The 25194-nt window shown below is 39.9% G+C and overlaps 1 protein-coding gene across 9 annotated transcripts in view; it reads right to left on the bottom strand.

The window, feature by feature from the left end:
- Window positions 1-25194, bottom strand: part of L3mbtl3 (L3MBTL histone methyl-lysine binding protein 3) — a 106020-nt gene that overhangs the window by 15633 nt on the left and 65193 nt on the right. For all 9 annotated transcript variants that reach the window (XM_040728149.1, XM_013110248.3, XM_040728150.1 and 6 more), the window contains 5 exons: window positions 22969-23054; window positions 20937-21047; window positions 15406-15520; window positions 13803-13905; window positions 4817-4966 (listed from right to left, as the gene is read on the bottom strand). In XM_040728149.1, coding sequence (XP_040584083.1) covers window positions 4817-4966; window positions 13803-13905; window positions 15406-15520; window positions 20937-21047; window positions 22969-23054 — 565 coding nt within the window. The remainder of the gene's footprint in view (window positions 1-4816; window positions 4967-13802; window positions 13906-15405; window positions 15521-20936; window positions 21048-22968; window positions 23055-25194) is intronic.

The following is a 25194-nucleotide window of genomic DNA, read 5'->3' as shown; positions in this document are numbered from 1 at the left end:
TAAGAGCCTATAATGAACTGCACAGACTGAATTGTTTCATTAAATTAAGTTTAGCAGTGGGCACTTGCCTTACAAGGTAATACAAGTAATTGCTAGGCATTTTAAAGATGCTTTACTATGCTTCTGTGGTTAAATCTACACAGGTTTAGACAGTGTGGGGCTTAAAATACTAAGTGATTCTTTAATAGAGATAGTGTCTAATTTAGATGCAAACAGACTTGATGAGGATAAGAGTATATGAGAGGATACCTTCTGTTCCCTTCCAATGGTGCTTACAAGGAACAGTCATCCCCAAAGTCTAACACAGACCACTTACTCCTGTCACCTGGAAGTGTTTGTCAAGCAGAGGGACTCCTGGGATGTAATACCTCCCATCTCGTGAGTCAAAAGCCACATGTTGCATAAGCATCCTAAATGATACCATGCAAACCAAAGTTCCAGACCCAAGTTTTATTAAAACACACACATATTCTCTTACTCAGCGGCAGACGTGTGGAGACGTAAGTATCAGTCCCCAGGAAGAGCTGCAATCTTACAGCCAGGGGCAATGAGAGGGTAGTGATGAGCTGCCCTGTGCAAAGTGGGGACCTCACCTCACCGCAAGTGCTTGACCCAGCAGATGCTCACTAAACTTGTGGTAGATGCGATGAGGGTGTAGATGGAAAAGGACTCCATGAATACTCCCATTCCTACCTACAATGCTCTAGGGATTTGTCACACCCATTTGTCCAGTCTCTAAAAGAAAATGGGTTCAAGCATCCAGAATCCAACAAGAAGATGAGGCTACTCTGAACACAGGTATAAAAATCTCTAGGATGCAGTCCCTGTACCTTTTTCTCTCATCACTAGCAGGCAGGTTTACCTCTTTCCTTGGTTTGCCAAATAAACATTGATGTTCATGTAGTATCTTTACTAATCCATGTAGGCCAAGAAGGTAACTAACAGATAAGAAAGTCTCATCCTAATTGACAAGAGTGTGGATATGTATTCGGAGACTCTACACCATCACTTAGTAAGGGCTTCTTGAACTTCTGATGTGGTAATCTTACAAAGTTGAAAATGGAGGACTTTTAAGTAAGTAAAGAGAAAAAAAAATACATAAGGATTGTCTCTCAGGTCATATGCCTGGCATTTCTCCTTTGAAAAAGGATTCTTGACTTGAAATGTTTACGTCCTAGGGATGCCAAGTATATTCCATGCTGAGGAAAAGGAAGATAGACATGGCCTCTACTATGACAGAGCTTACAAAGCAAAGCACAAAGACTCTGAGGAAGTCTTTTCAAATGTTGTATAAGGAGATATGGAAACACATAATGGCCTGACCCATAGGCTTGAGTCAGCAAAAGCTTCTTGGAGGTCAGGATGATGACTTGAAGGAGCAAAGAGAAAGATGTCTGAAGTATTTGCTTGAGGGAAAAGTCTGGCAGAGTTAGAGGGAATGTGGGACTCTATTTGAGCTGCATTGGGAACTAAGGTCTCAATGACAAGTATCAGGAGGTCACTGATAGTTTTAAGGGGAGTATTTAGTATCAGAAGAACTTTTAAGATTCAAACTTCAAGGCCCTAGCCTAGAAGATTCTGGTGGGTTGGTGCAGGTCCCAAGCCTAAACTTTAAGGACACACAGGGCATCTGATGTGCAGCAGTTTGGGCTCTGATGCTATAGAGTTACCGATCGCCCATAGGCGTAAGTCAGGTAGGTGACTTGTAAAATAGTGCTGAGGCAGGAAAGGACAGACACATGACTTGCACTATTCATTGACCTTGCCTGTTAGATTAACCCCTGAACCAAAAGCCATACCAGCACATCACTCACTTGGGGACTATCTGGGACAGGTAAATGGGTACGGAGACGGCACAGTAGCAACTATCAGCCCACAGCCTGCGCACATCCCAGCTGCTTCTTCGGTACATGCAGGCCTGATGCTCAGCTGCTTCATCTGGAGGACTCAGAAGGAAACGGGTGTGTGAATAGTTCTATTCCCCTGCCCCTACCCAAGACAGGCTCTGAAATGCGTGGTCTACACTCTACACAGGATATTCCCAACAGGTCTGTACCGTGCTGCCTGCAGCAGTAACTGGTGTGACCGGTAAGCTGTTTCTGATCGCCTTCCCTTTACTTCCTGTCCCCTACCGAGGCCTTCTTCACCTCCCAAATAAGACACTTGCAACCACTCCATCTCACAGCTTGCCTCTGGAGTGCAAATGATCTAAGAAGCACAGAATGGCAGCTAAATTTTAACACGTTAAAAACTGATACACAGAAAACTGGCTGAACATGTGAGGAGAGCAATGGTCATAGGAAGGAAAGAGAATGTAGACACTGTGAAAATCATCTCATTTGAACAATCTCTTCCATGCAGCCCTTACTCTTAGGAAATGAAGGAAATATGCCTTGAATATTTCTTTCTTTAAAAAATATTTTGGAGTTGAATATTTCTATTCCTTAAATCTAAAATGTGCCCAAAGCAAAAATTTCTCAAGTGTTTTTTTTTCTTTTTTCTGAGCATTTCAGATTAGGAATGCTCAACTTGTAAAGTTTAGGCAACTATAACATTTTTAAAAATCCCAAATTGGAAACCTTCTGATCCCAAGAGTTTTAGATAAGATATGTTTAACCAGGCCTATTAAAGAAACAAATAAACAAGGAACCTATTCCTCTTTCAGAAACTCTCATAAAAAATACCATTCAATAAATGCTGTGAAATAATCCTTGTTGCTCTCATTGTTTAAATAAAAAGCCGATTGGCCAATAGCTAGCAGGATTTTCAGGGCAGAGAGAAAATATCTAGAACAACAACTATCTTCCTATAAGCCCAGGTAGGACACCAATAAATTAATACTAAATCTGTTTTGTAAAATATTCTTGTATATTTATTTTTAGAAAATTTTCTTTTTTTAAATTTCCCTGCCAGGGATAGTATAAGCCATGAATGAGTATGAGATTACTTACTACACTTACATGCCAAAGAATTAAAGTTTTAATTAAGCAGAAAGTTCATAATTCTCATTACCTTAAAAAAAAAAAACTGTGTGTATGTGTGTGGTAGCAGTAGTGTGTGTGTGTGTGTGTGTGTGTGTGTGTGTGTGTGTGTTTGGGAAATGTGTACACTTGTGAAAGCCAGACATCGGCTCCCCGATCACTTTTTTAGTTTTGAGATAGGGCCTCATTGAACTTGGAGTTAGCCATTTCTGCTAGACTGGCTGGCAGGGAGCACACAGGATCTACCTGTCACCACCTCCTAGCCACTGACGTTAAACCAGTACTGGTGCCTGGCTTTTACATGAGTGCCAGAGCTCCAAACTCAGTTATTCATGCTTGGGCAGCATGGCATGCACTCACACTGAATCATCTCTCCATACCTCAATCATTATTAACCTATAACCCCTTTGTATGTTTTTGATTGTTCAAAATGGAACTGATGTGCTTTTTCTTGGTCATCTAGGAAGAAATAAGGAATCCTATACAACTAGTTATGAAGAATACCTTGTATCTCTTTCTCATGCCTTACATACTAAAACCAAGACTTTGGTCAATGCTGATGCAGAAAGGGACAATTGAGAAGATGCAATTAAAGCAGAAAGGCTCTTGAACAGTTTAAATTCTTCTGTTGACTAGTTTTATGACACAAGTAAGTCATTTGGGGAAAGGGGAACCTCAATGGAGAAAATGCCCCATCAGATTTGCCTGTGGACAATCCTGTGGTACATTTTCTTGAATGATAACTGGTGTGGGAGGGGCCAGCTCTCTGTGAGTGTTGCCACCCCATGGGCTGATGGTCCTGGGAGCAAGCCAATAAGCATCATTCCTCATTCTCTGATGGTCTCTGCACCAGCCCCTGACTGCCAGGTCTTGCCCTGTTTAGAGTTCCTGCCTTGATTTCCCTCAGTGACAAAGTATGTGGTGGAAATGAAAACTGAAATAAATTTACCTCTTTGCCCCCAAGTTGATTTGGGTCTATGATGTTTCATCACAGCAACAGACATGCCAAATTAAGAAAAACTCTGAACTCTCCAGACAAGGCTTCAGGGTTTCCAAGAAGGATCAAGTCCTGTCTCTACCTCAAGGAGCACATTCTCCTACCATTAATCCCTGAATAACCCCAGCCTGAAGTAGATCATTTCCCTCAATATCAAGAAGACACACTGAAATTAGTATAACGCACACACAGGATTTAAAACGTAATGCCGAGGGGTTTTTGTTGTTGTTTTTTGCTTTTTTAACAGCTTCACAGTTTTCTTACAAGAGGGAAACACACCAGGGAAAATGTAGAGCTTCCTCTAGACACAGCTTCCAGCCTTGAGTCACACTCTCCTCAGCACTGAATTGGTTTACATATGTATTTATTTGTCAAGAAATCACACTGTGTTGCTCAGACTGATCTTGAACTAAGCAATTCTCCTGCATTAGCCTTGCAGTGGCTTGGTGCATGTCATCACAGCCATGCTCAGTTAAAGACTTAAGGGTGTTAGGGAGATGGAAGACTCTTTGACCTCTTGGTCACATACGTTAGGATAGATAATAGGGCCTTTCCAAGAACGGATACCCATTATTGTTTTACAGTAAATGAAGTCCTTCTTTGTTCTGTTTTTGAGGCAAGGTCTGGTGTAGGTTAGGTTGGCCTTAAACTATGTAGTGCTTCTCCTGTCTCTACCTCCCCAGGGTTAGGATTCTGGGAGTTCACACCAACCTGGCAAAATCGCGTGCATTTCTAACAATCCACAGGAAAACATTGCCACAAAACGTAAAGCATGCAAGACGACAACCTGTTCAATGAGAGTGCTTCTGGACAATGTAAGCATCATCACTTTAAGTACCTGGTTTCAGGAGACGATGAGCTTTCACTTGTGTCTGTCCTTTTACTTCTTGGAAATGATGGACTAGATGGAGGCATCTCACCACTTAGCCGGTCTGGAAAAATGCGGTCTTTATTCAAGTTGATTTCTGAGTAGGGGCAGTTGGCACCACTAACAGATCAAAAGAAGAGAAAAGTACACTCCCATTAGATCATAATTCCACAATTAAAATTGTAGGCTAGTGAATAATAAGATTCCAAAATTGGACCAAATATGTTATATATGCGTGTGTGTAAATGTGTGACTAGACATATAGCCATAAAATATCTCTTTACAGATAATTTAAGTTCATTCCACCAGTGAACATACCTGAACCAGGAGCATTCTGCTGCAGCCTCTAGACTGAGCAACAGTCAGAGTATTCCTTTGGTACTTTTTATAGGTAAGGCCTATGCATATGTCTGGGAATAATCAGCCACAAAAAATACCCACACTTGAGACATTCATAACCATTTAATTTCTCCTATAACATTTAGTAACTTTCAATGTCCCGAAGGAACACTAGTATCTCTTGGAATATAGTTACAGCTGGTTTCCTAGAGAACACAGAAATGCTTTGGGGCCAATTCTAACCCTGGTATGAAAAGGGGCCACAGGCCAACCTTTCCTATCTGCCCTTAGAGGGTGTTCTCTGAGGTCACTGGGTATTAACTTGGCATTAGCTAGCAGATGCCTGGCCTGGGCCTTAGCATTCCAATCTCTAAAACATCTGGGTTCCACTATACACCAAGTTCTCCAGTTGGCTGCACATCTTACCCCTCTGCTTTGAGAGGCCTTCTTAAGTCTGGAAACCATTTGGACACTAGATACCTTATATTAGTGCCTTGTGTGTTCTTTTCCTTATTTTCTATGATAGTAAGAATATTAACAATCACCCAAGGGAACTTTTTTAAACAGTGCATATGTATTTTGTACCAAGAGAAGCAGAGACACTCTCCTGGGGAAAGAAGAGAGCCACCTGAAATGCTCCCTGGTAACTCTAGGAGTGACATAAAGTTCATCTCAGATATTGTGTAAGCAAAAATGCAAACTTTAGTAGGCACATGCTGCTCTACACCTGTACTTTAAGCAAAAGTAGTAAGACACTGTCATACATTTATATAACATCTGTCCAACAACAACTAAAATATACCCAAAACACAATTGACAGCATCCTTTATGGAGCTCATATGGTATATTAAGCAATGTGCTGTGCCTATACACACTGCTTTAATATTTCCAACCCCCTATAAAAAGGCATTTCATATGATGCAATAGGTTTTAAAATGATTAAGCAACTTCAGTCTTTAATTTTCTCAATGTCAGCAAGTATTTATCAATAAGTATGTATTGTGTTAACCACCTTTCTAGGTATTGTGAATAAAAAAGTGCGGAGGTGAAAATTCTGGCCTCAGTGAGTGACAGTCTAGGGCAGTGGTCTCAACCTTCCTAACACTGTGACCCTTTAATACAGTTTCTCAGTTTCTTATTTTCATTGCTACTTCATAACTGAAACTTTGCTACTGTTATGAATCTTAATGTAAATATCTGTTTTCTGATGGTTTGGGGACTCCTGTAAAAGGGTCATTTGACACCCCCAAAGGGCCGAGGCCAAAGACTGAGAACCGCTAATCAGGAGAAAATGGGCAATGCCTAATCACACAAAGAAGTTACATAACTTTACACTGGAATGGCTTCTATACAGAAAGTAAAAGAATGTAGCACCAGGGAGGACATGAAGATGCTCTGACGGGCGGTGAGGAAGGGCTTCCCTAAAGGTCAGGACAAAGTTGCTCATGTCTACTTCCCCACACTTAGGAGAAAGCAACACAACACATGTGAGGGACAATGAGGCTAGGATGGTGAGACGTTGAGATGACAGGAAGCAGGAGATGCAGGAGAGGTACCATGCATGACAACTAGGCCACAGTCAGCAGTTCCAGTTTTATTTGGGGTTCAGTGTGAGGCCTCTGGGAAAACTCTAAACATGGGATGTGATAGGAATTGATTTGGATGTGTGGGATGGAAATGCAGGGAAGGTTAGGGGACTGTCAAAATCTCTTAGTGTCCCACGATGCCCCGCAGATCAAGAGACAGTTTTGATCTATAGGGATCCAGAATGGCTTGTTGGTTTGCAGTTTAAAGAACATGAGGCAAAAGAGACACCCTTCCTCCTGCCCTCCCCCCTAAGTGATTAGTGGGAAGTGAATTTGGAGCAAAGACAATAATTATGGAAAGATTATTATTAGGCATCTAAATAAAAGTGCTGCTTGCCTGAGGTCACACAGCAATGAAACAGCTCAGCAAAATGAGTCTCATAACAGGAGTACTCATAACAGGAGTACTCATAACAGGAGTACTACTTCAGTCAGTCACTCTATGAAGGGAAATCTAACCACATCACCCATTCAAACACTCTGCATGGGGTCCTGCTTGGGATACCCGAACTTATCAAGTGTTCATGGGAACAAATTTCCAAAACTGGTTCTGCCTAACGTGAACAGAGACTTTGAATGAGGCAACTAGCAGCTAAGCTGGAAGGCAGACAGCTAGGTGTGGGCAGCATGCAGGACCTAGAACAACATATCCCCTTAGAAACTATCTGCATGGGATGAGGTTGTAGGGGACAGCACACGCGTGCCCCTCTTAGCCTGTCCACTACCTTGGGGTTCTGACACATTCCTCAGTTTCATGGAAACTACAGACACAAAGCCTCACCAACCTGTGATCCATTCCCCAAGACAGAAAGCCCAGACGGCAGCATTGTGGGAGTGTTTGGGTCTTCAGCTACCCAAATGCACTGAGTTGCCACCTGGCTATCTTAAGGTACAACACTTTCCTTAACGGCAAGCTGCGGCTCAACCAGGGTACGAATGTCCACTGAAGTCCTATTCAGATGTCTGAGGATCACCTCACAACATACCATCTTCCTACAGACATCAAAAATTATATATAACCAGCTCCTCCCAAGCTCTCCAGTCTCTGATCTGACCAAGGAATCACGTTGGTCCAGCCTCAGATCTCAGTCATCTCTGATGCCATCCTTTCTAGTGCATATTTTTTATTGGATTTATGCACTTCAATTTGGGGGCGATAAAGGAAAAATCCAAAGATAGTGTTTTGGTTTCTTTTGACAAACAGTATTGTGCTAATCCAGCAGCAACGTATAGTTGAACTTCACTCAACCCTTAAGCCCCTGGCTTAACAAGCAGTGAACTACAGTGTGTGTATTTACTTTGGATGGGATCGGGATTGAAGAACACACCACCAGCTTTAAACAATGGGAAGCCATGCAGGAATTTTGGATGGTGAAGGTCCCCAGTGAAATAGCAGTTACAAAGCAAACGACTGTATTCAAGCTCTATGGAAACAGCTCTTTGCTTTTATTGTTGACTAACTGGAAAACTTGGGGATAGTTCAGAGAAAGGCAAGATGCTGGTCGGGAGCCTGCTGTCTACATGCCTGTTTTTTGTTTCTTTGGTTATTTCTTTTCAAAACAGATTGCCCTAGCTCTTTCAACCTCTCAGTTGAATGAGAAAAAAAATCCCGTCCTTCTGAAGAAATTCCCTAATGAGTGAGGCAGTCTGCCCTACCAAGGGATCCATGTGATGGTCAACCACAGATGTTCATGAAGTCTCTCTCTTCCTTCGAACCCTGAGAAACCTTCACTCTTACACCTGCACAGGGTGGAGTGGAATGCCAGCTAGCTCCTGCAGTTGGAGGTGAAGACTAAAGGGGATAGGACAGAATGTAACGGAGCACCACAGCAATGGCAGAGTAAGAAATGTTTCAGGAGAACCAACGGGCCCGGCAAAGAGCTCTGTCACCTCATCCATGCACAGTGATGAGCATCACAGTTTCTGAGGCCAAGTTTTCATTTCAAAATGATGATGCCAACAAAAGTGAACATGCCTTACCCAGGCGAGCAATGTCCTTGTCTAGCATTCATCCGCACTAACATGGAGGCAGCTCCCAGAGTGCTCATTTGACAGACACCAAAAATGAGGCTTCAAAGAGGACTTATAGACTGCCACACGTTCTTGGTGGAGTTCCATCATAAAACCTGGTTCTTGTTTAATTGCTACCCAATATGAGTAAATATTAACTTGTATCATGGAAGAATTTCCTTTTCCTAATCCATGGTAACGACATAGATCTGAAAGCATCTAAGAGCTGTGGCTGCCCACCTCTTACAAAGCACACAGCAATACGTGCTGCAACTTTCTCTGTGCAGGGCTCCAAGTCCTTTACATAAATTGATTCTTCCATCACACCACTCCTATGGATGCCATCATCACCTACATTTTATAAGTGAAGACACTGGCAGAGGAAAAGTGAAATACTGTTTCAAGATCCTAAGGCTTACCTGCTGCCTTTCAAGGCAAGCCAAGCTACAGATTTAAGTTTTTCCTTATCTTGTCTCCTATTATCTAGCCCTTGGGGTAGGAATTACAGTGAAACTCATAATTAAGCATGCTTTCAAGGACTTGAGATCACTTCCATGCCTGTTGTTTAAAGGAACAAAAGACGCAAGGTTTGTATCACTATCACAACCACTGAGTTCAATGTTTCTTCTGTTGTATTAATGTAAAGATAAGTTCTTAAAGATTTATTCTTAATGCGCGCGTGTGTGTGTGTGTGTGTGTGTGTGTGTACTTGTGAGTACAGGTGCATACAGAGACTAGAGGCACGAGCTCCCTCAGAGCTGCAGTTATAGGCAGTTGTGAGTCACCCAATGTGGCTGCATTTTCAACTTAGTAACTTTTAAAACTCTACATAAACTTTGAAAACACATCAGGCTTTGTTAACGTCTAAGGAAAGAGCAGATTCCCATTGGCCTCAATTGAAAATGTCTAGTTTCTCATGTATTGTTTTTAGCAACTAAATTTTATTAAGGTTTGATTCATTACAGTATGTTTGCGTTCCATCATGAGTGTTCGTTTTCTCTCATGCTCATTTCCCTCTTTCCCTCCCTCCTTCCTTCCCTACCCCCTGCCTTCCTTTACTCTTTTTCCCCTCCAGTCATTCATCCAAATACAATCCTTTCAGGAAAGAACAGCACAAACCCTATGAGAGCCTTCCCTAAAAAGACTTTATTATGGCACAAATATTAGCAAATTATTGCACACCAACCATTTGACAAATATTTGCTTCCAGAGCCTCTCAGGAGGTTGTTTGTAAATAAAAGGGCTACCTTGTCCTCTGCTACCCACCGCCATACAAAAAACCCTCTTAGTTGTAACTATCCATATTCAAACAACTAGGCAACACAACCAGTTTAAGCATCCAGTTTAAGTGTGTGCTGTTCTCACACACAATACTGACAAGCATACAGGACAGGCTGTATCAGGTGACTGTTCTGCAAAGGGGCCTGATGGGAGCAGTAGACACAAAGGTCATCCTGGGCTGGAGTGGGTTCTGTTTCTATCAGTGTCCCATCCAGGGCATTCACTCAACCATTCCAACGTTTCCTCATCATCTCTAAGTGGTACTCAACTCATAGACTTGCTGAAAGGATTACACGTGGCCATACACACAGCCCGAGAACAGTGGCTGTGATAGAGCAGGTCAAGCCCATTACCAACGAGGTATTTACCTCCATTGTGTAAAGAAAAAAAAGTCGGCAAAGATAAACAGTGGTATGCAAAACATATTTGAGTGAACTCTACTACATTTGGAAATAGCTAATGCTTTACTGAGTACCACCACACCTACCCCCTTAGATGTGGGACCCCTCTTCTGTACAGCCACCAAAGCCGGTTGACCCAAAGCAGACACTCAGCAGTACATGAGAGCTAGGCGGATGGATGCTGAATGAGAACTAGTTTTCAGATGTGCATCCGTGGTTATTAATTTGCAAAACACTCCACGGATTTCAAAAATATTCTCTAGAGACTGGGAAAAATAAACATTTTCTTGCTTAATTTCTAAAAGAGCAAACTGTAAGTATCAAAGATGTACTTCTGGAGGCAACACATATGTAGAATATCTACTTTTATGTAACTTCAGCTCTCTTAACCTCAAGTGGGTGTGGTTTTTTTTTCTCCCCATTCTCAGACCTCTGAGTAAGCCAAGAGTGAAACAACAAAAGAATGCCAATGTGTAACTTGTACTTACACTTTCTTCTGGAGAGTCAGAGTTAAGCAAGCTGGCTACAGAATATCTCTAGAGATGAGAATACCACACCACACATGCAACTCTAATCGCATTTCATAATAAAGAAAGACTGCGTCCTCAAGCTGTGTTATCAAATGCATATTCTGCTTCTAATGTTTCTTAGACCAAACATAATTTGTAATCTTCGGGGAGAGTCACAAGCAAATGGTAGCCAAACTACAATCTTTTGCTTATGTGCTCATAAAACTATCCTTACTGAAGGAGCAACTTTCTTTGTTATCTATGTAAAGAATGTATGTTTTGATTTATCCAGTTTCTCAGTAAATTAATCCAAAGATAATTTCCTCATTATGTTTTCCTAAGCACAGCATTCTCAGCAAGGACAGGAATAATTGCCAGTAAAATGAACCTTTCAGAGACTATGTACGCCGCAGCAAGCTAATCCACAAGTGTACTGATGAGATGGAAAACAGGCTGGGCCCGCCAAGGATTAATGTCCTGCCAAGAAGACAGCGCGGAGAACTGTAAATTATACAGACTGCACAAGGAGTACGGAAAACCTGTGCACAGGCTGGGAAGGGTGAACCGCACAGCTGGGACCACAGTCTTATTCTTCTGTCCAGAGACCCTGCCCACCAACCCCACACAACAAAGATCCCAGTAGCCGTGCCCTGCATGCACAAGAAAATCACTAGTTTTTGGTCAAGCCTTGTCTTTTCAGTCAGAATCTATACTCTGCCGCTCCTTCAAGAAAACGAGCAGTTCTTTAGCATGGTTCCAATTACTCTAAGTTTCCTTTCCACTTTTCTGCATGTTAGTCTTTGAATCGTCCCATAATTTACCTCTTCTAGTAACAAGCACAATACTACCTATCCTATCCAATTCATCAAGAAACTCCCCAAAGACAACCACTAAACTGTGGGAGCAGCTGGGTTGGAGGAGACTAAGGGTAAAAAGTGGCTGGGTGATGTGACGTGGTTGTCACTAGAGACTTGGCTGCCACAAACTTTCCTACTTGGACCCATGCACATGGTGTGGTATTCTCATATCTAGAGATATTCAGTATGCACAGTGCTGTACGGTGCATGTCATTCCAGAGCTAAGTACAAATTTTAAAAAGCCAACTGTATCCTAACAATGTCAGCATTTACCCAATTTAAAAATGTCTTAGTTCTTTTCTTTCAATTTGAGGAAACTGCCTTTAGTCTAATGAACATCATGGGACTCTACAGCAGTAATGTGGACGAGCCAGAGACCTTCATTATAATTTTGTATCTTATACCTAAAACGATGAAGTGTGAGGGGAGATCCTCAGTGTGGGACCGAGTCATGGAGCAGTGTTCGGAGGGACGCTGAGACCACAAAGGTCAAGACGAGACCCTTCAACTCCCCTCATCAGTGGCTAGAGAAGACAAGTTATTGCCTCTATGGAACACTACACTGGGCTCATCACAGCTTGTGGGAAAAGAATAGTTCCTTACTAGAGTATCGTTCTGAAAGCCAGCTAACTTCCATTAAGCAACAGAACAATCGCTATCACAATGCAGGTGAATGCTTGGTAAATGTTATATGTTCTGACTGAAAAAAACTGTTCTCCACAAAGAAACCACCGAACAAAAGACTTTCTCAATTTAAGGCTCGAGTTTTGCACACCCAAGAGCTGCATCTTACACTTGGACCGATCTATTAGCTGAAAAGTGATCCAGCTGCCTTAATGTTCTATCTTTGGTTTGCAGACATACGAGTGGTACAAGGATTTAAAAACGGGTATCTGCAAACAGAATACCATCCTGTCTGTGTACTTTTTTTCTGGAACATAACGAATGTAAAAAAGCGGGAGGGAGGAGATAAGCAACACTTGTGGGTGCAGAGATATGGGGAGCCTTCACTGCACCAAGGGGAAAACAATACACCAATTTTCGAGTCTCTCTTAAGAGGAATAGGTGACAACATTTCTGAATGTTTTTTAACGTTACAGAGAGGGCCCACGGGGGTCATAGCATGTGTGCAGGTTAGGGAACAACTTTCAGGAGCTGTCTCTCCTTCCACCATATGGATTCCAGATGGAACTCAGGTTGCCACTTACCCAGTGAGTCATCTCACTGACCTATAGTTTCAAAGAACCAGACTCAAACCCTATGCAAACTAGATACATAAGATATAATTTTATCAATCCAATTAGCATGCTTCTATAACTCACACTGATAATTATTACCATTTCAATACATATTCAAATGGGTGATGCCTTGTCCCTTAGGAATCCCACTAAATCATGAGAATTTATTTCAGTAATTTTTAAAGGTCTATGAAGATTCCCAAGTCACCTGAACATCAAGTTTCAATTGTATTTTTGTTTTTGTTTTTAAAGTTACTTACAATTAAGAAAAATATTGGGGGAAAAATCACTTTTCTGGGCATTAAATCCGTATTTGGTTGTATTGTTTTGTGATGTCCACTATCAATCTATAATATCTCAGCTTCTTAGTCAAACTGTAAAGTTGCCCAGCCATTTCATATTCCGCTAGATAATTTCAACAAGGCCTTCTCTCATCTCATTAATGGTAAACCATAAGTAACTATTTTAGAAGCCAGGGATCTGTAAAACCAGCCAACCAAACAAACAAAACATGCCAAATAACTAAAGTAAATCTATTTTAAACATCGAATGAGTGTTCTCTCAGGAAGATAGCTTTAGACGTAGCCTTCGTTTTTACAGTCTCCATGGTAACTGAATATAAAATCAGTCCACATCTGTTTCTTATAGAAGGAAATCATCTCCCACCTTTGTGGAAAGCCACCCTCCACATAACCATGCACCAAAGTCCCCACGTAAGTAGTGGCAAACACATACCTCTGAGTGCCCAGGTACCTCGATTTTTTAAAATGACCAATCCCCTTGCAGCCGAGAGTTGGACATCCCCCGGTTTCTGATGGCTCCATTAATTCTGCAGGACCTACAAAATAATAATAATAATAATAATAATAATAATAATAATAATAATAATAATAAAAAGAACAGGTAAAAAAAGATAAATATAACAAGAAGGAGAGCAGAAAGCTAAAGATTTAAATGTCTATGATGAGAATAGGGCAAAGGAAAAATACTCCATTTCTGGAACAATTTTCTCTATATATAGAAAAACAAGTAGTTCTTGTAAAAATTTTAAATTTTTTCACATCTCTATTTTTATATATAATTCTTCATGGTTCATTCTATCACCACATTTATATTTCTTTAATACTGAGATGACAAATTGTGATCCAACCTTATTTTAAGATGTCAGACAACAGAGATATTTAAATCTGACTTGACAGGGATATCTGAAAGAACTGTTATCAAATAAAAAAAATGCATAAGAATATTCGACGTGAAAATGTCAAACACAAGATCATATAATCTGAAATATAAACGCTGTGTTGGAACCACCGGAGCCAACTAAGCAGCCAGGCTAGAATGCACAGGAGCAGTTACCAACATCAGCAGCTCTTCATCTCATACTCTCCATCACCACCCACCAGTGCGGATGAGTGCCCTCCTAGCTACGGCTCCAGCATTTCCATGCACAGCTATATCAAGTTCAGGATTGCCATTCTGCTTCATAAAAGGTACAACACAAAGGTGTATCTGAAACAGCCTCACCTGGCTTTCTACCTGTCTTTCACATTTTACAACATTAATATTCTTCACGAGTATGTTACCTACACAAACTACACGCCGTAGTTTATTTAACTAATACTTGCACTTTGTTACTTTAGACATTCTTTGATTAGAAATATACACTCCTATGACTATGCACCCTCGGTCTGCATACAGCACACATGAATCTACTCACTTAGTATAGGGAAAAATTATTTTAAAAAACTGACTGTAGTATAATGTATTTCCCATGTTTTCTCATACAAGGTACATATTCCTTAAAACAGATAATGGTATCTCTTTCTCTCTCTCTCTCTCCTCTGTGTGTGTGTGTGTGTGTTATATGCTTTTTTTACAGAACAGATTTTAAATCTTCATTGAGTGAACTATAAATTTGCACATAGAGTAAATCACAAAGCAGAGGCTGGCCTCTTTTATACTTTGCCCAGTTTCTGGCAATGATAACATTTGCAAGGCTACAGTATCAGATCACTATTAGGATACTGAAATTTTAACAGTCTGACAAATTGTCTTCTAAAAATTAAATATAAATATAAAATGTCATGTTTATTTCTAAATAAAACTCAAAACAGCATACCTTACTTAGACAACAGGATTTTTCTTTTATAATTGTGTCTGAGCGTGAGTGTGTGTATGCACGGGTGCATGTGTGCGTGTGTGTGTGCATGTGTGTGTGTGTGTTGGTGGCAATCAAAAGAGAAGAAATAGAAAGAGATGGAGAAAGAGGAGACAAAAACATAAGCGCATAATTAAAGGAAATGAAACTGTTGATGATGATTATCTAAGTGTATCTTACTTAGTGGAGCCTGAAGTGGGTGTCCAGTTTTGGAACACCAGCCTACAGGGTGAATATCTGGAGAGTCTGCATCTATCCAGTAGTCATAGCAACTACTCCAGCCATCAAAATGAACCTGGTAACAGAAGAAACACAGAGTCATAAGAATTCCTACAGCAAAACTCCCATCCGGTACATGAATCCTTTTGACTTACACAGTGTATTTAATGTCCAATAAACCATTTCAATTATTTAAAATACTTCACTCACAATCTAAAATAAAGACGATTTTGAAATTACCAACAAATTATCTAAATATCAATAACTGCCTTCCCAAAGATGCATCTGAGGCAGCAGCTCTACAGTTATTATGCATATCCTTATGCATATCCTTAAACACTGTGAGCAAATGAAAACTAGGAACCATGGATAACATCTTCAATCGAGCAAATGAAACACAAACACTGCTGAGATGATTTAAAAATCAGGGGAGGGGGAAACGGGAAGAGCAGAAAGGAAGACCTTTGAGATAAATATAAAGTAAGGTTCTTTTTTTTTAAAAGTATAAAACATCCCTGAATTATACCGTTTTAAAATAGTCTTCCTCTTTTATAAAGATTTATTTATTTTTATTTTATATGTATGGGTATTTTGCCTGCATGGGTGTCTGTGCCTCAGGTGTATGTCTGGTGACCACAAAATCCAGAAGAGGACATCGAGGGGTTGTTGCCCCCCCCACCCCCAGAACTGTAGTTGCAAACAGTTGTAAACCTCAATGAAGAGGGTTGGGGAGTTGGGGATTAAATCTGTGTCTTCTTGAAGAGCAGCTAGGGCTCTTAACCACTGAGCCATCTCTCCAGCTCCCAAATAGTCTTTCTTGTAAATATACATAGTATCTCTCAAGATACATCATCAAGTGGTCACAGTTGACATTGTTACTGGTCACTAAAGTAAAAAGCAGTGATGTCACTAGTTACAGCTACCTATTTTAAGTGTATATACACTATATATGCATTGTATATACACACGTAGTAATATATGTATGTACATGTATATTACATATATATCACCTTTTACAGAAAGGATATAATTAGTACTTCATATATTTTACTTTTAGGTTGTTTGACAATTAGAGTCTTCTGAAGTGTATAACTCTTTCAATCTTTACAAGACAATAAATATTCTAGGAGAATGCATGAGTAAATAATACAATCATGGCAAGAGACCAAACTAAGTCCATAAAAAAACTGATCGATTTAATTACATAAAAATTTAAAGCTTCAGGTGGTAAAGTTCACCATAAGCAAGATGAAAGACCCCCAAACACACTATACAAGTTCACAAAGCCCTTTCTCCTTACTAAGCCCCAATCTATCAAAAAGAAAAAATGAAAACTGCAACAGAAAGATGGTAAAGATACAAATGGCTCATTATTGAGAAAATAAATATAAAGTGATGGTAAATATATGAAGAGACAATTTATTTGCAATGTAAAGCTTATAAATTAAAAGTACAAGATACTATTCTCTCATCAGCCTGCTCAAAACATGCACATTTTGTTGAGCCCTACTGCTGGAAGCAGAAACATAAAGGGAATTCCTATAGACCATAAAGTCCGGAGAGTTATTTGGCAAAAGCAATCAACATTAAAATATATTGTCTTTGACTTATCAGCTGGGCGTTGGTGGTGCAAGCCTTTAATCCCAGCACTACGGAGGCAGAGCAGGAGGATCTCTATGAGTTTGAGGCCAGCCTGGTCTACAAAGTGAGTTCCAGGACAGCCTCCAAAACAATACAGAGAAACCCTGTCTTGAAAAAACAACAACAACAAAAAAAAAGTCTGACTCATCAAAAATGATATTAAAAAGTAACTCATCATTTATAGGAAAAGTAGCATGCAATTTTTAAAAATAAATACACGTGTATGTGAGCTGGAAATAATGTAATCTCTCAAGCCTACAAATAAAGTTTTTCTAGAATTAAAGCTCTAAAGACTACTTCTCCTGGAAGAAGTCATGGATACCATACTAAAGAAGGGATAGAGCTCACAGAGACAAATTAGATTGCTAATAAGCAGACAATTAGCAGGAATCAGACTATGAATCAGAAATAAAGTAACCTACTATTCACATACAAAAAATAGAAAGCATTATTTAAGGTTAGTTAGCTTTGAATGCTTTCCTTTCATTTGATCAAAAATAATGTCAAAACAACAATGAGAATGATAGTCATAATTTACCCAAGATTTTGCCCTGTGTTCTCAGTTTCCTGAGGTAAACTATGGTATAAAAAATGTCAAAGGGAGAATTCCATGTTGTGATAAAAAGAGAAACCTGTTTCATACAACATTTTGTAGTATATTGCCATAATTGTCCTATAGTTGTTGTTGTTACTTTTTCTATATCTAGTGCATACATTATACTTTATTACAGTATGTATGTACATATGTACAGATAAAGCTACAATATATATGGAATTTTATGTGTGGCTGCAGGCATACACTAGAGATCTTGGAAGATATCCCCTATAGACAAGAGAATATAAGCCTATTCATATATACAAGAATATAAACATATTCACAAAAACACCTCAAGTATGCTACCTTTGTCTTAATGTGAAGACACCCAGGACTACCTGACATGTGAGAACCAATATGGAAACAGAGGCCATGCTAGTGAATAAAGACATTTGGGTGGCGGCTGGAGCAATGGCTCAAGGGTTAAGAGAATCTGCTGTTCTCACAAAGGGCCTGACTTTAGTTCCTAGCATCTGTATCCGGTGGCTCACAATTACCCATTAACTCCAGTTCCAAGGGCCTAATGCCCTCTTCTGGCCTCCAAAGGCAGTTGTGCAGATGTGCGTGAGCATGCGCGCGCACACACACTCACACACACACAGACATGCACGCGCACACATACAAATAAATAAATAATAATATTTTAAGAAGAATTTAAGAAAATAATCAAGGAAGAGAAGAAAACTACCAGTGTTATCCTCAGACAGAAAGCAACATTGATTGCTTCAGGAAATAAAATAATACTTTTTTTAAAAGAGGCAGAAATTCAATATTATTTTTAAAAGTTTCTTGAAAAGCACACAAAAAAAGCACAATTGTAATTAAGAATTCAATACAAACTTTGAAAAAGAGATGAAGGTAGTTCTAAGCAAACAGAATCTTACGACATCAGCAACACATAAGAAAACAAGAGGGTCAACGTCAGAGCAGCAACGTCCAGCAAGAGAGCAGAGACTAGGAAGCCAGCAAAGCAAAAATAGGATGGATATCTCAGAGCCTGCAAGGCAGAAAGCTCCACAGTGGGAAGGCTTGAGGACCAGTTTGACAAACGGAAAGATGCTATCACAGAGCTGGAGACCATCAGGGACAGCCATCCCCAAGTTCTCCAGAAACAAGCCCACGGCCCAAGAGATGCAATCAGACTGCCTTGGGTATCTGAAAGCTCCAGGGGTGAGATGCAGCAGAACATGCAGAACTGAGGATCAAAGCTCCCTCCCTAGAACCCCTCACCTAGTGCACTAACAGTCAAATATAAGGCAAGAAGATGGACATTTTTCTCAAATGCATGGAGTGAAAAACCCTTTTTTAGGAAAACACAAAAAGACATGTTTCAGTGGGACAAAAGTACACCAAGTAAAACAAGATGTGCCACTATACTTTGTAATTTTCAGGAAAATGAAATACAACCTAGTGTGTCAGTAAAAATGAGTCTCGGGATGCAGACTGTGGGCCTGGCAGATGAAGAATTGTGGGAAAAACAGTTCAAGAGAAAGAGATGGCTATCAGCTGATGTCAAAAATACTTTGAAACTACTATAGCATCTGAAAAAAAAACCTACTAAGAAGCTAGGAATTGTTAAAAAGAAAACTACAAAAGATCACTGACTACAGGAAAACCAAAAAAGTAATTTTAAAAGACTTGACTTAGAAATGAACAAGACTAGTATATTCATAATAACTCAGGCAAGCAGGGGGAAAAAAGAAAAGAAAACATGGCAAGATCTAAATCCTGAGGTCCAGTAACAGGAAGAAAAAAAGCAACTTAAAATTGAACTGAGAAGCTGGTGTACTGGTGCTCGCCTTTAATCCCAGCACTCGGAAGGCAGAGGCAGGAGGATTTCTGTGAGTTCCAGGCCATCCTGGTCTACATAGTGAGTTCCAGGAAAGCCACCTGTCTAAAAACCAACAATGAAAACTGAAATGAGAAATACCAGTGCATAGAAAGGTATTTCACAAACTGGAGACAAACTGTCACACATAGCTTCAGTAGACAATGTGACTGAAGAGGGATGCAACACTACTTCATGTCCTGTCCCCAAAGCAGAAGACGAGTGCATTCATTCTGGCCCTTGCTTTCAACCGCAGCCAGCAGGAACTGCTAACATTACAGTTTCTATTGTACGGAAACAACAATTTATATAACAGTTTTGTTTTATTTTAAACATTATTGCCTTATAAATTATCTCATTATAAACAGACAATGATTTATTATTATTTTGAAAGATGAGCTTGAAGTTAAGATTCCTGCTCCATGGAACTGAGAGTTCATTCCTCTCCGGGACGGAATAAGCTGCTTTGTCAAATCTGCCTGATCTTGGCCTCATCAGTACAGGGATAACGGCTCACCTGCCCACACTGAAGAGACTGCAAATGTCTCTTCAGTAGACTGAGAACCTCACTGCTGATGTTGACTTGTTTCTAGAGACATTGTTATTCCTAACAGAATAGCTGCCCCGAGGGAAAAAGTAGGATAGGTGTGATTCTGGCTAAAGAGAGAAATGAGTGGTAAAACCAGAAGCCTATGAGGCCTATGGTCATTGCATCCGAACCACTATACCTGTACCATATGTGGACACAACCAGCAATATCTTCTAGACACTGGCTTACTTTGAGAGAGGTATATGGTGTCCATTAATCCAATTGCAGTAAAACTCTGATTTTATTTTTAAAGTTATTTATCTCTACTTACACTTTATAAACTATATCTAATGGAGTCAACGAAAAATTAATCTCTTAAAAAGCAGGTACTTCCATTCTAGAAGTCAAAGGTCTCCTTTGATCATCCCTAAGCCCTCAGAGAAAGCCATATTAATGAATGGTTAGTTACTGGGGACCAGAGATGAGATGTTTTGTCACACTACTCGTGTCCTCCTTCCTTTGTATCCATCTTAAGCTTGTTTATATTTCATGCCCCTAATTAAATTACTCATGTCATGAGGGAAAAAAAAAGCAGGTACTATTGGAGCATGCTAGACTCATTTTTTTTTCTCCTGAAGAGACTATTACCTCAATATGCTATGTCTACTTTCTCCAAACACAAATTCAAAAATATGAAGCTGTCATTCATAATTAAAGAGGAAATATCTTGGGGAAATTAAAGGAAACACTTGAATGGACGCAGTGGCAAAGCCACTTTGTATATTCCTGTGGTTTTAGTAATTTAATTGCTGGGCTTAAGTTCACTGTCTAGTAAAGTTTCCATTTAAGATACAGAGTAACAAAGGCCAAAACCAAACACCCGGACCAAGAACACTTACCTTGATCCGGTGATCATCTGTATCCGCTACAGTTGCTACTCTGATAAACAAGGGATTTCTTTTGTCCACAGCTTCAAGCTTCATTTTTTTCTGGAATCCATGTGGAGGTTTCTATCATAACAGAAAGATGTCATGTGTTAAGAAAGAGCAGGTTGATAGACAACAGTAAGCAAGCAACAGTTGAACTGTTTAGGTTACCCATTCTTAGACTAGCACAGAGTGACACTTTTTAGTCAAAACACACAGCTCAGCACACATGGAAAGGGACATCCTGATTGTCTAGCTGAGGAGAAGATGGACAGGCAGAGGCCAAGGAACCATAGCTATTTGATCAGCCATAGGGAAGACTAGACATTTTCCTTACGGGTTGAGGTGTAATGGTAAAGTCAATCGGCATGTTTCTGTTGTTGTTTTGTTTTTGAGGTGAGTAAAAAGCTTGTCATCTTATTGCCTTCATAACAAAATTGGCTTAGAACTGGATCACTTGGCCCTTTCTCTTCAATCGCCTCCGAGTTTAAAACACTTGCATCTCTTACTAGCCAGCATCCTCTTAGGTCTGTAGTTGGGTTTAACACATTCAAGTCTCAGCAAGGCCTTCTTCGTAGTTTTGCCTTTTTGTAGAGAATAGGCTTAGTCTGCCCACCCTAGCCACTGTTGCCTGTCATAGCGCCACTTTCCCTGGGCATACAAATAACCCTTGCCCTTCTTGTCCTGGGTCACTTTATGGGGTTGGGGCTTGTCAAACTTCTTGCAGAATGTCTGTCAGGCCTTAGGAATGTTCACCCTGTTTTCAGGAGCGATGTTGGCACAGAATGTGAAATTTGTTTTTCAAAAGAGAGAAAAACAAAGTATCTGAGATGAAAAATCTAGAAGTGGTAAGGGGTGGAGGCCAATTTAAAACAAACCAGCAATTCAGCTGAACAAGATGGGACAGCTCTTCTAGGAAAGAAAGCTTAACACTCAGAGGAAACCATTATGTCTCTGAGAAAGCACGGGCAGAGGACAACAGTGAATAATCAGTATGGCTTTGGTAAATTATATGAAATAACATGAAGGCCAGAACAATTGCTGCAGGGATTCTTGATGGTCAAGCTGGAGAAATAGGACAGCAGACATGTGGCCTGATGTTGCCGCTCCTGTATCCAGCTTAAAAGCCTGCATGTAGGAAGGGTACAGAAGAGAGCAAATACGGCACCCCTCAGTCTTACTCTTAAGCCTGGACAATCTTCAGGTGGAACCATAGAATTTCGTTCGTAGAATTTTCCACTGTGTTTTTTTCTCTTTAAAAGTCATGATGCTCTTTCTATCTGTATCTTAAAATGTACTTACTTACTAAGTCCACAGTTAAAAACTCTAGCAATTTTTGCACAAAAGTATCATCGAAGAAGAAAATTGTCTACAGAAGACAGAGTCATATTTAGAAGAATAGTATTTGATTTGAAACAGGATCTCTGTACATAGCCTGACCTGGCCTTGAATTGTGGATTCTTTAGTCACCTCTCAAATGTCAGGATGATAAATGTGTCCAGTGCCCAACTCTTACAAAATTATTTAATATTTATTTTCCCCATAAAGTAACATATTTAAGCAGCTGGGGAGATAGTTCAGTTGGTAAAGCGCTTGCCTTGCAAGTTTGCTCCCAGAAAATCCACATTTGGAAAGTGGGCATGGTGGTACCCCTGTGATCCCGGGGAAGGGGGGGTAGAGGCAAGCAGATCTCTGTGGCTCACACCAGCCAACCTATCCTACTTGCTAAGTTTCAAGGCAGTGAGACGCCCCGTCTCAAAAGTCAAGATGGGCAGCATCTGAGGATACCATTCAAGGTTTTTCCGCATCCCCCCTCCCAGGCCTGCCTCCCCAACACGTGTGCACCCACATACACCAGGAACAATTTTGCATTTAGAAATAGAAAAGCTTGGAAAGTTCTTTGGCTTCTTGCTTCTTCTCATTGCTAAGCCAGATGACCGAGTTCTTAAAGGTCCGGGAGTCATCAGCACACACAAATGAAAGAGTACAAAGCAAATTCTCTCACCACTTTGAAAGCTCTTGCAGGAGCAGGTAAGGAATTGGTTTCTTCTAAATATTTATCCCAAGAAAAGTGTTTCACGTGTGAATAGCCTAGGAAATAAGGAAAAACATGAATCCTATGAGGGTGTCATTAAAATGAGAGTGAGACTAACAAACTGTCCTATAAAAGTCATGACACATCAGCAGGCTAGCCCAGGAAAGAATGAGCAGGTTCGGACATTCTCCTCCAGAGCTGTTATTCAATATGACTGGCTCCATTCTGGTCATTTACCCTGACTCTTGGTTTTTCAGATGAGCTTATACAAAATAGCTTAATTAAAATTGTGAAATAATACATAGGATTTACACATATTATTTATGAAATATTTCGGATAGCTCCTTTTATTAGGCCGAATAAAGAAGTTTACATCAGAGAATATTTTTTAAAATGTGTAAAAACAACCCCTCTGCCTCCTCCCCACTGCCTTCTGTTCCCTCTAGAGGCCTAGATCCATTAGACTAGCACAACAGTGGCCTATTACTGTGCAAAATTTGCCACATGAAGAGAACTTACAAAATTTGCAAATATATTAGTTATCAAAGGGACTCAGGTTTCTACGCAACTGAGAAACAGGTACAAACACGAAGAGAAGAAAACTAAAATGAAGCCAATAGTTTGCGGTTTGAATCAGGGCCAATGGTATCAATGAGAGGGTTTCTAGCGCACGCTGGTGCCCAAGTAGAAAAGAATACAAAGTTCTGTATGTGCTTACAGATTCCTACAGCCACTGAGATGCCTGATACAGCATCACCTCACTAGCAGTGAGCAAACAGCAACCAGATCAAGGTTTCTAAATAGCACTATACAAATCCCTGGAAAGAATGGCTATCAGGCTGGGTCACGACAAGTGAGTATATGATACTGTTTGTAGAAACTGAGACAAGAGTGTGAAAAGGAGGTAGCGACCTGCTTAAAGGAGCTCTTTCTGGGTACATCTTCAAAACATCTCCATGAAAGTCAACAGCAGGCTCTTGGGTAAAGTTAGTAATATACAGTTCTACTGAAGAAGTTAACTAGATGAATAACAGGGAAATGAAAGGTGAATGTTTGCAGAAGAGTCTCAATTAATTATGTGCAAAAATAGATGGAATAAGAAAAATTACCATTAGCCATTATAATTTGTCAACTTACAATAGTTATTAGTTATAGACAGAATATTAGCAGATGGCATAACTACTCAAAGACAGATGAGATAAGAGGTAACTACAAAATCTCAAAAATATCTAGAAAAAAAGTATTGGTAGAAAAGACTAGCAAATATCTCCTTGATTAATACATGGTAAAAAGACAGACTGAAATGCCTTGCCTTGCCCTTGAGTGGATTACAATGAGAACACTGTGATAGTACTCAAAAAGGAAAAACAAGCACAACTTGGAAATGGGCATAAAGGTACTTTCCTTAAGTCCCACCATTCAAAAGGCAGAGGTAAGTGGATCTCTGTGACTCCCGAGACCAACCTGGTCTATGGAGTGAGTTCCAGTCCAGCATGGCTACCTGGTAAGATCATCTCAAAAAACAAAACAAAAGAAAAACAAACAAATGTACAACTTGGGTCCACTCACAAGGAAAAGTCAATCACACCTAAATAACATCACTCTGTACAAAATGATGAGTCTGCAAGTCACACACATACCAAGGCTATAATTGTCAAGGAGAATCGAACTAGGGACTAGAAGACTCAGTGCAAGATGCTTATGCATATATGGAGACAGTTGTCAAACCTGAATGAGTCTCTTCTGGCTTAAGTGAAGTACAAATGAGTTTGGAAGTAGTCTTGACACCTCTCTCCACCAGAGGATGTTTCAAAGTAATTAAAAAGGAAGTATGCAAGCCTACACATACACACATGCATTTTACAGCATATTTGATGACCTAACTTTGTACATTTTAACTTCAATCTGAACATTCTCTAAAACGACACAATAAACAGAAAGAGCTAATAAACCTTTAAAACAGTGAAGAGTGAAAACTGTGGCTGTCTCCATTTCATTTTAAAATCAAACATGTATTAAGATATAATTCAGAAAACTAAAAATAAAAGTAGTTGTATGCAATCAACACACACATATATATAAATTATTTTAGTATCTTATCAAATCATAATTGAATGAAATTAAAAATCAACAGCAAGAGAAATCACAGAAATGACACTTGAAAATTGTACAACATATTCTTGAGTGAACAGTGGG

Source organism: Mesocricetus auratus, unplaced genomic scaffold (genome assembly GCF_017639785.1).
Source record: "Mesocricetus auratus isolate SY011 unplaced genomic scaffold, BCM_Maur_2.0 Super-Scaffold_100018, whole genome shotgun sequence".
NCBI lineage: Eukaryota > Metazoa > Chordata > Mammalia > Rodentia > Cricetidae > Mesocricetus > Mesocricetus auratus.
Note: the sequence above shows the minus strand (reverse complement) of the source record. Positions and strands in the feature narration are given on the sequence as shown.